The 13,133-nt window shown below is 40.4% G+C and overlaps 1 protein-coding gene across 5 annotated transcripts in view; it reads right to left on the reverse strand.

Annotated features, from left to right (window-relative positions):
* Positions 1-1,010: 1,010 nt before the first annotated feature.
* Positions 1,011-13,133, reverse strand: part of ZBED1 (zinc finger BED-type containing 1) — a 325,489-nt gene continuing 313,366 nt past the window's right edge. For all 5 annotated transcript variants that reach the window (XM_074992412.1, XM_074992402.1, XM_074992393.1 and 2 more), the window contains one exon: positions 1,011-1,471. In XM_074992412.1, coding sequence (XP_074848513.1) covers positions 1,268-1,471 — 204 coding nt within the window. In that variant the 3' untranslated portion in view covers positions 1,011-1,267. The remainder of the gene's footprint in view (positions 1,472-13,133) is intronic.

The raw sequence follows: 13,133 nt of genomic DNA on the forward strand, positions 1-13,133 counted from the left end.
AGGGAATGACTCTACAGTTCAGGGGTAAGTCCACCCACTGGGAGGTGGGAAATGCTGGATCCAGTCCACCAGTTTTAACTGATCACCAACCATCATTTATCCTCAGTGGAACAGCTTCATCTGGGGGGACTGAGGGCATCCCACATCAGACTATCCCACAGCACAGTGTTTAGGGCACCGCTGATGGGAACCTCCTGTACAAATCCTTTCTCCCCTGCAGGCAGAAAGGGGGAATTGAACCTCAACTTCCCCCTCCCAGGAAAATTTTCTAACTACAGGGCTAAAAGATAGAAGGTGGGTACCCCTGCTAGCACCACCACCCATGGAAGCACCTATATTCCCTGGGTTTGTGGTGTACTCCGGTGCTTAGGTGGACAGTAGGCACTCAGATACCTAGAAGGAGAAATAGGCCTAAAGGCAGGAACATAGATGCTGAAAGGGAATTTTACCCTGAACACTTAGGCATTTGGTGTGTTTTGGTGCCTACAGGGATCAGCAAAAGTTTTGTGGATTGCAGTTGAGCCTTAAACTGGGAATTCAGTGCCTCAGTCTGGAATTCATGTGTCAAATTTCACTGGGGCTACAGGCCTTTGAGTCTCTCACTGTAAGGTATATTGTCTAATCTTCTAAGTATTCTTGTGGCTATTCTCTGAACACCTCAACATTTTTTCTAAGACTTCCAACCCACTGCCTTAAAGCCCTTTTCTCCAAAGGCTTCTGGTTTCTGCTGAAACCTCTGGATAAAGGGTGTAGTGATATGCTTTAGTTCTTGTGATGGATACAGTATGATGATCAAGAAGGGCAAAAGAATGAATTATAGCAATGTCACTCATTATAAAGTGTTTGGCAGGATTCAAGAAGTTTAAGGAACAAGATCCTAAATTTTCAGAACTTACAAAAAGTGGATTAAGTTCTATTTGCAAAATTTGCAGAGCTGTCTTCAGGACACAACAACCCCCCAAGGGACAGTCTCTTCTTGTTACATAAAAAGAGAAAAACACAGTCCTGCACAAGGTTAAAGATTTTTTTAATCACAGACGGAAACATGATTACAAAACTGATGGTTAGATTTAAAACCACCCTATGCACATTTGTGTGGGAATAGTTCCCCTCGACTCCCTTAGCAGACTATGGGTTCAAGTGAAAAGCAGCACTGTTCACATTTGCCTTTGGGACTGAACAGTGAATTCCAGGATGGTGGGTCATGCTGCAAGGAGTCAGGTAAGGATGCTTGCCGGACACATTTCATTCACTCAGTCGGAAGGGGCTACTTTTGGAGATCTCTGCTACCTACATGAGAAATCCTACACATCTTGCAGCTTTCTGTCCAGAGTTTTTGCTGTAGCTCCTCATCATACGAAACATCAGCAGATTTTGTCCTTTGCTCATTGTAAAGATAGATGCCACCAACTCCTTCCAGCTCAGGTGAGACAGCTGCATAGATGGATGTAGAGGCTCCTTCCTCTGGAGTCTGAAGCCAGAAGGAGAACAAAACTAAATGAGACAAGCGTTCATAAATGGGTCATCACAAGACATGACCAAGATCAAAGAGCTTCTCTTGTCCTGTATCCAGCTTTTTGGTTTTATTCACACTCTGATGAGGATGGGGAGGAAAAGGTCATGCATTCAGCCAGCTCATTGTAACATTTTACTAACACGCTATTTACAGATTGTTTTAAGCCACAAAGTTCTCCCATGGACAACTTAGAAATATTCAGAATATTCTGGTCTGGGCCCATGTTTTTCAGCAAGCGTACAAACTACTAAATCCATCAGAGGTTTGTTACTCAGGGAGGTAGTTAATTCATTTCTAAAAGCTAGCAAAAATATTAAAGTCAATGGTGTAATTGTTCATTTTATAAGGATATGTTCTTTAATCTGCACAAGGCAGATGAAGGTCTAGGCTTTGTGTACTAAGCACACTTTTTACCAATACGGCATGAGTGAAAGATCACAACCACCATGACAGCAAATGAAAATTCTGGGGGTTAATCCAACCAGGCAAAGTAAACCAGAATATTATATTTTGCAAAAAGTCATAATTATTAGCATTCTCTACTGTCCTAAAATAAATCAGTAGAAGTTTTGTAAGATTTAGCATGAAGCAAATGTTCAAATCAAATTAATACCATGGTTCCTGAAACACCTGAGGGTACCCAGGCCACCTTCTAGACTCAATACAGAGAGATCACACATCCCCCATTGAAATGATGCCAGTTTTGGTTTTTTTAAAACATTGTGCTGCAGTACAGATTTATTTTGAACGGTTTGCATTTGTTTGTGGTACAGATTATGATCGAGGACTCACCATAATTATTTTAATTTTCACAGTTTTGGTTCTGCAGGTAATTAATAGTACAGTGATTATTCACAATGTCACCTAAAAATGATTGAACAGCAGTTCTCAAAAGCTTTTTGACAAAACTGATAGTTTTATAAAGATGTAATTCTATTACTATTCAAGAGATAAATCAAAACAGTTTGGATCAAGGTGGTTGATTGGCACAAATATATTCATACCTAATTCTTCATGTATTAACAAAAATCAGAAAAAAGTTCAAACACTTTTTAAAACAATATTCATTCACTGGCATTCCCACTGTAGCCCAGACTCTGCAGCAATGTCATTTACTTGCAGGGGCAACACTCCTGAATGTATTTATAGCACCCATTATACTATTTGGGTCACTGGGCATAAATTAGGTGCTGAGGCCTTGCTCCCACAAAAGAGGTGCAGGAGCCATGCTGACTGAGGTAGCAAATTGAGACTTAACGTGGCAGAGTTTGGTGAGCTTGGCAGCTGGCTGGCTATCATAATTGCACAGCTCCCTAATGCAGAGCTGGCAGCCGCAGAAGCTCATGTGTGGTCAAAGCACGGTCTTGGGAAGGCGGAGGGGTAAGCCTTAAGAGCAGGTGACTACCACTAGGTGTACATCTACACTTGCCAGGGGATCAACCCGGTCAGTGTCCATCTTTCTGGGGGTTGATTTTGCACACCTAGTGGGGATGCGTGAAATTGAACTATCAAGGATTGAGAGTTGACCCCTGTTCTTCTCATTATCATGAGAAGTAAGGGAGTTTGATGGGTCTGATAAGTCAATCATAGATATGTCAATTCCAGCTTAGTAAGATCAGACTGACTTCCAGTTCTAGTGTAGGCCTGATCTAGGACTGAATCTAATGTTTGCAGAATAAGCTGTGTGGCTTAACAGCTGCCCAGGACAGGCCGTGCAATTTCAAGGCATGTTCTAGGCACATTCCTCGTAATGTGAACAATAGTGAACCGTATACTGTAATTGGAGCAAAGCTCAGCAACACAGGCATTGACCTACCTGAAGAAGATATAAATTCATGTTAGAATCTTACACTTCTGAGGTTCTGTATCTATCTAACGAGGAACACACAGCCCAATTTTTCCACTTCAAGCCTGATTCAAAATATATAATAGTCAACAAGAAAACTCCCATTGACTCCAGTGGACTTTGGATCAAGCCGTTAGTATACAACACTGTATTGAACACAATTAAAATGTCAAGAATTATTATCAGTTATTTCACAAAGATTTGGTATTGGAGGTCCCACGGTTATTTCCTGGTCCAAAGCTACTATATTGAAATATTATGGTAATCATATAAATAAGGGCCTATTTTACTCAAAGGATAATATATTACTAAATTAAACCAAAAAGCATTTAGCCCAGGCAAGTCATATAAATGTTGATTTTTCAACTCTAACCATTCTAGACTGGGAAGGCAAAGGGAATGGTAACACCAAATAAAGCCCACTGCATGCTGTACTTTATGCACTGTGAGTAGTTCCACAGGGTTCAAAAATATTTCTTACACTGATTTAAATTAAGCACATGCACAATACTTTACTGAATAAGAGCTTAACTCTTAACTGGGACAGCCTTGTAAAAGACGCTTGTGTTTCAATTAAATTGTCTAGCCTTGAATAAATAATAAATTACCATCACTAACAGCCACAAATTAAAATTCTTAATAACAGAAGGATAGCAATTGGTAGTAAGCATTAATATTTTATGACTATATTACATCTGTCAGAAGGAAAGCATTGAGCCTTAAGGTACTGTCTGTATTTTAATTATAAATCTAGTGATACACTGAGCCTATTACTCATATGATGGTTCATTGGACATTGTGTTACTGAGTTCAACAGCTCTCTGAGACACACAAGTGTAAAGAGAAAATGTCAGTGACTCATAAATGCCTGCGATGATAGTTCATGACTAAACTGATGTGAATTTTTTTTTTAAAATAACCAAAAATAAAGCATTGCATTGGACTTCTACAATGTATCCCTAGTTCTGAGAGATGCTGGCTCCAGGAACTATGGGTGTGCATATAGCCTTGTACTTGTGCAGAATTCCGTTAACTTCCACAGGGCTCTCAACTGACTCAGAGGTCAGCCTGAATGAAACTTTAAAATGTGTTATGCTAGCGGTCAAGCTCAGCTTCCCCACCAGGCCTTGTTCCGCAGCACGAGCTTTGCATCTTTCTCAGTGTAACTATCATGATTCTTGAGTGGATCAAAGGCTGGGTAGTTTCAACTCTGTAAATGAGTATTTCAGAAAATTATGAATGATTGAAAACACTCATTGGAAATTTTGAATGGAAAATGTGAAGTCATAATTATCTGTACAGTGGTCACTGAATAAATAGCTGGCAGCTCCTAAGAGTGATAACATATGCAGACAAAATGTCAGATCCACAAATAGGATAATCATCCTTGGTACACCTTTCAAGACAAGAGACTTCCTCTTTGACTTAAAAAGCCCTAATCTGGGGGTGTCCAATACATTCATTACTTGCCAGATGTGGTCAACAGGACAGTGTGTGGTGGTGAATGCATGCACACCTAACTCATAAGAAATCATAATTCATCGAATTCATCACACTTGCTCAAGCAAGCCGCACAGGTGCTCGCCCAGGTGAGGCAGCCCGCCAGCCAGCAGAGAACCCCTGCGGTCACAGACACCGTCCACACTGAAAGGGAGCACTGCAGGGCATGGCAAGGATGGGGCTTTGGTACCACACACACTTATGTGTGGGGGCAGCATCGCTGTCTGTGCACTCCTTGCAGGGAACAGCTGGAGTTGCGCCACTCCCCACCATGCCAGGGGATGGTTGTTACAGGCTATGTGGGGTTCAAAGCCTTTCTGTAGTTAGCTTCTCTTTGCTGCGAGTGAGTCGTGTTGCTGTACTTGTGTTTGTGGTTGATACATCATCTCAGATTTGTGCAAATTCAAAAGCCAGAACGTATTTATTTTTTCTAATATTATTTAATAAGGTTCTGTATAATATAATATGGCAAACATGGAAAGATGGCAACCACAAGTGTGGCGAGCTTTGAACTCCTATTGGATACTACTGCTAATCTACGCTTCTTTTCCTTGCATCCCTTTCTCCCTCCTTCCATTTTCTCTCCTCTCCTCCACTATTCCTCTATTTCTAACCCTTTCTTTGCTCTGTCTGAATTAGAACCCAAGAAAGATCTGGAGATGTTTCATAGTTTATACTCTTCGCCATAAAGACTTAGCCAGCACCACTAAATTAATTTCAGATCACTTGAGCTGCTAACCCAGAGCAGAGTGAATACTTTAACAAGGTCATTCAATATTAAATCACTTTACAGTTCACTTTTTAAAAGAGAGACAATTACAAACATGAGATGGAGCTGAAAAGTGCTGACCTTTCTATAACAATGCTGTGGTGGAGGACAGTTTATTTTGGAATCAAAGTTACTATTATCAATATACATTAAAAGACATAGTACTGTGTTGAACTAATACAAGTTGTGAATCCAGTTTCACAGAACAAAATTAAGCATGGAAAGCACAGCAAGAGAGACATATGTTTTAATTTGGCTAACTGATACACCTTGCTGGCTGAGGAAGAGAAGGGCAGGAGGTAGGGGAAAGAAAATTCTAGTACAAGACAATTGGGAAAGCTTCTGAAGCATTCTGATACCTATTCAGTCAGACTATCGGTTTGTCACTTCAAACAGAAACAAAGCTGAACTGGTAAATGAGCAAAAATTTACTCAGGAGGACTATGGCCTCCCTTCTGAAACCTGGTGAAGTCAGCAGGAGCATTAGGTGCTCAGACCCACTGAAAAAATCAAGCCATTTTTATTCAAGAGCCTAATACGGGTTTAGGAGACAAACTTTAAATAGTCAAATTTGAAAATTCTGGCCTTAGAGACAGGTTTTCAGAAGTACTTAGGGAGCAAAAAAATATCAAAAGTTACTTAGTGGGAGTTCCGAAAGAGCCCAAGTTCCATTGATTTAAATGCATTATTAAAAAGCTGTATAATGCAATGGCAGCAGATAGAAGTTCTGGGTGTGATATGAAAATACTATGCATATTGAGTACAGTATACAGAACTTTTATCGGAGATCCTCAATAGTTACATTTTATGTCTCACACATCTGAGCTGATTCTGGATCTAGTATTCTGCACAACAAATTTAGCCATGTGCAACCACGTGATTATAATTTGCAGAGGTCTGAGCACTTGTTTCAGATATGTACTCAGCTAAAGCCTGTCAATGCCAACGGTTTATACTACCAAGGTGTATTTCATATGGTCACTTGCAGTGGAAAGGACACTTAAAGATACCATAATTATGCAGCTGGGCCCAGAATGATCACAGTGGTTATTTCAGGCCTTGGAATCTCTGACGATCAAGCCAAACAACCCAGCTCTGTCTCACACCCTTCTAGCCTCCTAGTGTAGGCAGAATGTTGGGAGCCACACTGGAGAATGCTGTGATCCCTGCCAATGTAAGAGCTTCTAGAGTGTTATAAATTGGCATGAGGTAGGTAGAGTAGACCTTAATCTATTCTAACTATTCTAACTTACACCAAGAGCTAATGCAGCTCCCCAGCTGTCCACCATGATAGAGGCCTATCTGAAGCATAACTTAATTACTATTACCCACTCATCTGTCTTCCCTCTGGTTGCTTATCATATTTTGATTTAAATTAGATTTAGATTATTTAGGGTAGAAAAAATGTATTCTCATGTATGAATACACCTAATGCAATGGGGCCACAACCATCAGGTCTCATGGTGAATGTGGCTATTTGGACAGTGAAATTGACAGACCTTCTCATGGTAGTGATACCATTCAAAGGTATATGAGTTTTTTCATCATGGTCTCTTTCCGTCTATTAGTTTGCTCCTTCCACAATGCTATGCAGACTAAATCTGGTGTTTTCCAACATTACAGGGAAACAGGAACATAAACTCCTCTCTGTGGCAGACTGTTTCTTCTCAGCTCCATGGGTCTGTTTGGCAGCATCCCAGGTTACATCACTCACTGGACAGTAGCACTGCAGTTAAAACTATACTTCTGCTCACCACAAATTAGCCAGAGACACAAGATCATCCAGTGGGACATCCTGGTTAAGATGATTCCCAACAATATTAACTATTAAAGCAAAAGGCCTATTGCTAAGAAAAGGTCCATTTTTAAAAGAACCAAACCACTATCAGGCTATGTCTATACTATTGTTGTTATTTTGGGATACAAATGTATCTCAAAATAGCAACTTCATTGCTACTTGTCATGCTCAAAATAGTGTGGCTATTTCAAGCACGGTATTCCATTTCTACTACTCCTCATCCTGAGAGGGATAGTGGAAACCTCAAAATAGCCGCTTTTTGATGCCATATAGATGGCACCAAGTTCAAAATAAGTTACCTTGAAATAATTTATGCAATTTGTATTGCACAAATTGCATACGTTATTTCTAGTTATGGCTACAGTAACATATAGCCTGAAGCTTTAAGAATAATTGGTAATAATAATATAAAACGGTGTAACCTTTTTTAAGATACCAATGTAGTTTAACAAAACCAGAAAGTGTACCCTTTTATGCAAAACATACTAACCTCATGAGGATGGAAAGTCTGCATATTGCAATATGTGCTTAGAAATTTGCAACCATGTGCCAGACAAAAAAAGGGATATGTGTAGCTGGCCTGTGTAAAAAGAAGTTATGGCTTGTCAACAACCTGTCTATACAAGACTGCAAGTTACTGGTCCAATCAGACAGGATTGGCATCAGATTGTCTTCAGTCGCAAAAATCGGGTTGGGTACTGTATATTTATTTTTAATATGTGCTACTCTTAAATAATAAAGACAACTTTATTAATAAAAACAATCAGCCCTGGCTACTCATGTCTTATTATTTCATTGTTATAAGCTAAGATGGAATCAAAATGTAATCCATATATGTAAAATTCCTCCATATTATAGTAGTGCCTTGATGTCACATTCACAAGAACCCCATTGTTCTTGGTACTGGGCAAAGGTATAGCTAGAGGCAGTTACTTCCTAGAAGAGCTTACAATCTAAGTATACCAAGCTGGGAGGGAACACAGAGGTACAAGCAGCCAGTGATTTGCTCAGGTCTCAGACTGAAGATAGGAGTAGAACCCAGCTCTCTGGAGTCCCAGTTCAGTAACCTAGCCACCAAGTCCACTACATCAGATTTGTCCTTCTCTGATTTTTGTAATAGAAAATATGTCATTTATTTATAGCCATGTCTACTGTTCCCATTACCATTGCATGTGAACACTGAAAAGTACAGATCTTTTAACCCTCTTCTCACTCCTAAATACAGAGTGATCTACGACTCCTTTAATCGTGATCTAGTATTCACACTACAGACTTGTTGGGTTCAGAAGCAATGCAGTTATTCCTCTTAATTATAATTTGTCTTAATTCTACAGCAAGTTTTCAGCTCTCGTTGTTATTAACCAAATCTTACAACTGACAACATATGACGGCTCCTCCCTCAACAGACACAATAAAGCTGCTCCTGGAGAGCCCCTCTTTGGTTTCTAATACTAGAACATCTGCTTCATGTAATGACTTGCTTTCCTTTCCCTTTGTTGCGAATCCAATTTAAATATGAAGTAAAGAGTGAATGAATCTATATTAAAAGGGGAAAGAAAATAATCTATAATTCCACCATGCATTGTTCCACATCAATTTATATTTAATCACCTCTTCAGTTAATTCTTTCAAAGAATACCAGGTTCTGGGCAACCATAATGATACACTCCAACCAGGGAATTGGGGGGTGGGGGCTGGAGTTTATTTTCTTGTTAATTATATGCATATTGGTGTGATGTAAAATGACGTTAAACACTCATCACAAAGCAATCATTCTATATCAGACCTGTCTTTAGTGAAGACACCATTTTACCAAGGGTGTAGATAATCCACCTCCCCATGGACAGCACTATCAATATAACTATGTCGCTCAGGGGTGTGGATTTTTCACACCCCTGAGCAACATATTCAGTATACCTTTCTATCATCTCAGTTTGCCCTTCTGTAAAATGGGAAAATGATACCTTCTCACCTACTTTGCAAGGTGGTTCTGAGGATTAATTAGATAATATCTATAGGATGTGCTGAACATATGCAGCCCTCTGTAATGTTTTGGAAGTCTTAGTGTAGGGAGCCCTTTTTTGTAAACTGTTACAGGTTCATCAAGCATAAGTCAAAAATATCCAGAGTAATGTATTACTTACTCCATAGAGAGCACCAGGTATTTCAAAAGCATTACTACTTCCAAGTGATGGTGAGTAACAACTGGTGGAGTCAGTGCTGGAGCTCAGTAAGCCTCCAGTCCTAAATACCCAGAGAGTAAAAAAATGAACTAAACTCTGAGGTGCCTGGTACAGGACCTGCAGCCCTTACGCACGTGAATAGTCTCACTGAAGGTAGTGGCACTACTCGCTTGGGTAAGAAAGGCAAAGTGTGTGCAAGCTCGCCCCAAATGCTATCTGATGTTCTAAGGACATGTAAGCATTCTGCACTCGTCTTGCAGCAATGAAAAGGAAAAACGCTAGGGAAATAAAACAGAAAGGAAAATGTTTTTAAAAAAATGAATGTGGACTCTACGGGTTACTCATTCTGTCCACTCCAGCTGGATGTATAGCAATGGCAAGCAAAAATGTTTGGCAGACGGATAAGTGAGAAACACATATAGCTGTACATCTGGTGCCCTGGACCGGTGAGACTTTATATCTGACAGCCAACCAGCCGGCATTCCTTTTCATGGACAGCTCTCCCATAGCTCTTGTGAAAAGAGAGAGAGATTAATCTATTGGTACTAATCTTTTCCCTTACACTCACGGCTTGAGTCTTAGCCATGCTTCTCTTTCTCCGTTACGCTTACTCTAACTTGTCTCAAGGCAAGATTTGAGTCTGATAACCGTCTAGGGAATTTAGCCTAACGTACCACAGGAAAATGGACCACGGAAAATGTCACACGTTTTGCAAGTTTCTATTACTTGATTACTTTACTTCCATTAATACGGATAGATTAATAGTTTCATAATTTTTAAGGCTTAAAGGATCCATTGATTTACTCTGATCTCCAGTATAATGCAAGTCCTATAATTTTACCTAGCAATTCTTATGTTAATCCCAGTACTTGCTGAGCTGGAGCACATACTTTAGAAAGAAATCCAATCTTGATATAAGTACTTCAAGTGATGGAGACTCCAACACATGCTTTGACAAGTTGTTCCAATGCTTAATTACCATCACAACTGAAATTTGCACCTTACCTTTTTCTGAATTTTTCTAACTTCCTCTTTCAACCACGGGAATCTCATTATTTCTTTTTCTGATTGATCAAAGAGTTCTCCACGCATCTAGATCTTCTAGATCTACTGCACATCTTGGTACTTGTAGACTCTGATCAATTCACATCCTATCCTTTTTTGGTAAGCTAGATAAACTGGGCTTCTTAAGCTTCTCACAGTGAGTGTTTAAGCCTTCAAATCATTTGTGTAGTCTGTTTATGAAACTTTTCCAATGCATTTCTTTTTTGTGTGTGAAACACAAGTATGTTTCTAAGTGGTAGTAACATTTTAAGTGGAAACACTGTAGTTGCTTATTCTTATGAATTAAAATAAATAGAATGCTGACTGTCCATTAATTTCATTTGGCCAAATAATCAACTAGCTGAAAGCTGGAATCAAAATATCTTCCCCAGGGCTTTTTCTTCCTATTGCTTGGCTGCTTTCCTCAGTCTCTTCTCCAGCTCTTCCTGCCTCCCTTGCCGCCTGACTCCTTGCTATTTCTGTGCACAAAGGAGGAGAAAAATAGTACAATCACGCAGGGCAGGCTCCAGCCTTCTCCACAAGACTGATGAGTGATGAGAAGTAAGACCAGCAAATATGGAGCATGAACATGGGAGAGGAACCATTTCAACTTTCCTGCCCAAATGCAGAGTGAGTCATGAAAGGCATTCTGCCCAGAGCTGTTTTTTCAGAATAAGTCACAGCTGAAGTGGTACACTGACATGGAGGCTTGCACAACAAGAACACGTCCTATGGGAAACCTATGTAAAAGAGTGGATTATCAGGCTCCTGATATACAATAACAGCTCCACAATAAATCAGGCATTAAGAACAACGAGAGCAATGATACAGAACCAAACCTCATGATTTAAGGTAGGAAAATTAAAAGAAACTGAAAATAAAAGGAGAAGAGGAGGAGAAACACACCCTGTTTTCTTTGGCACCAAGACTCTTCAAGAATGCAATCAGTTTTCAGAAATATTTCTGAGCTGAAAATCTTCTCATAAATCCAACCACATACTTCAGCACCACACATGTACCTCCTGCTTCTTTTGTTCTCACTCAGCTCCCTCACCTACTGTATCCAGGCCCTGCTGCTCCACATCTTTGGGGCAGAATCAGTTTTTGTTCTTATCCCTGAAGGTGGCATTCAGAATAAACTTGAGCTTCTGAGTTTCCAGAATTATCACTGGTCACAATAACAGCTGTAGGAATTAAACTTTTCATTGTATCAAGTGCCCCAGGAAGTATTTTGCTGTACTAGCTTATTAACAAAAAGGTCAGAGTGCTTGTTTAGAACGGGAAATAATACTGTGAGTTTTGTGTGGTTCAGTAAACAAACATTGTGTGCTCAACAGGTGCTGAGATAATGTGCTTCGTTGGGGGACATATTGAGCTTTGCTCTTTAATAATTCAGTTTGGCTCTCATATGCCACATGTATTTTTCACGGAGATTGAAATAAATGAGTGAGCCTGCTTTCTCATAACAACATTGTGTAATATGAATGGCTCTAAACAGAGATGGTCCTGGATTATTAAGCCTTTGTTTACTGATGAAATTTCCAATTGAATTCATGAATGAAAATCATTGTGATTCAGGAAACGTTTTTAGCACATAAAAATGAAGGCAGGGACTTGCACTCAGCTTTGAACTCTGATTTTGAACCAGCTGGCACTGTTCGCCAGATACCTCCACTGTCTCTCCTGCACTTGCTAAATCCTGCTTAACATTCTGGTCCTCAACTTGAAATCTCTGCACAACTCTGCATCCATTCATTATTTAGTATGTACTGTGCAGCAGAACTCAGGGGCTTCACTGTGCAAGATACCACGCAAAAAGGTGCACATGATAAACTTTCATTTCTTCCTCTGTTCATTTTTTCTTATAACCCCCATCACCCTTCTGTTTCACCAGAGATGTCAGACTCACCACTCCCTTCATTTTCATCCCATGCCTCCTTCCGTGCTGCCACCTGACCCTCACCTGTGCCTGGAACAATGTTCCTCTCCCAGCGTGCCAAGCCCACGCTATCCCTTCCTTCATCACATCCCCCTGGAAAGCCCAGACCTTCCACAAGGCCAGGAAATGTGATCTCACTGCCATATAATTCCATCACAAACACCACTCTCCAGTTATCTCCGAGTCTCCCAGGGCAGTCTCTTTGGACAAACAGGCTCAGTTAACCTCTGGTGGTGCAGTGGGATGGAACCTGAGGTCTCCTCAGTGCTTCAGGAACCAAAGGGCTTCAATGCCATCCTAGCAACCCCTTTCCTCTGAACACTGCTCTCACTACTGCAAGCCCAGGATACGTGGGAGACTGCAATGGATCATCTGCTCTGGCAGAATCGTTTCTCTGAGGCCCTGACGCAGACAGGAGAGGTGGTCAACATGTGGTGTGGTGGGATGCGAAAGCAACATTTTCACAGAGAAGGAATAAGTTCAGCAGGAGGAGGAACAGACCTACATCGAGTGAACGCATGTCAGAATCTTGTCCCAG

This window comes from Carettochelys insculpta, chromosome 1 (assembly GCF_033958435.1).
Source record: "Carettochelys insculpta isolate YL-2023 chromosome 1, ASM3395843v1, whole genome shotgun sequence".
NCBI classification, from domain to species: Eukaryota; Metazoa; Chordata; order Testudines; family Carettochelyidae; genus Carettochelys; species Carettochelys insculpta.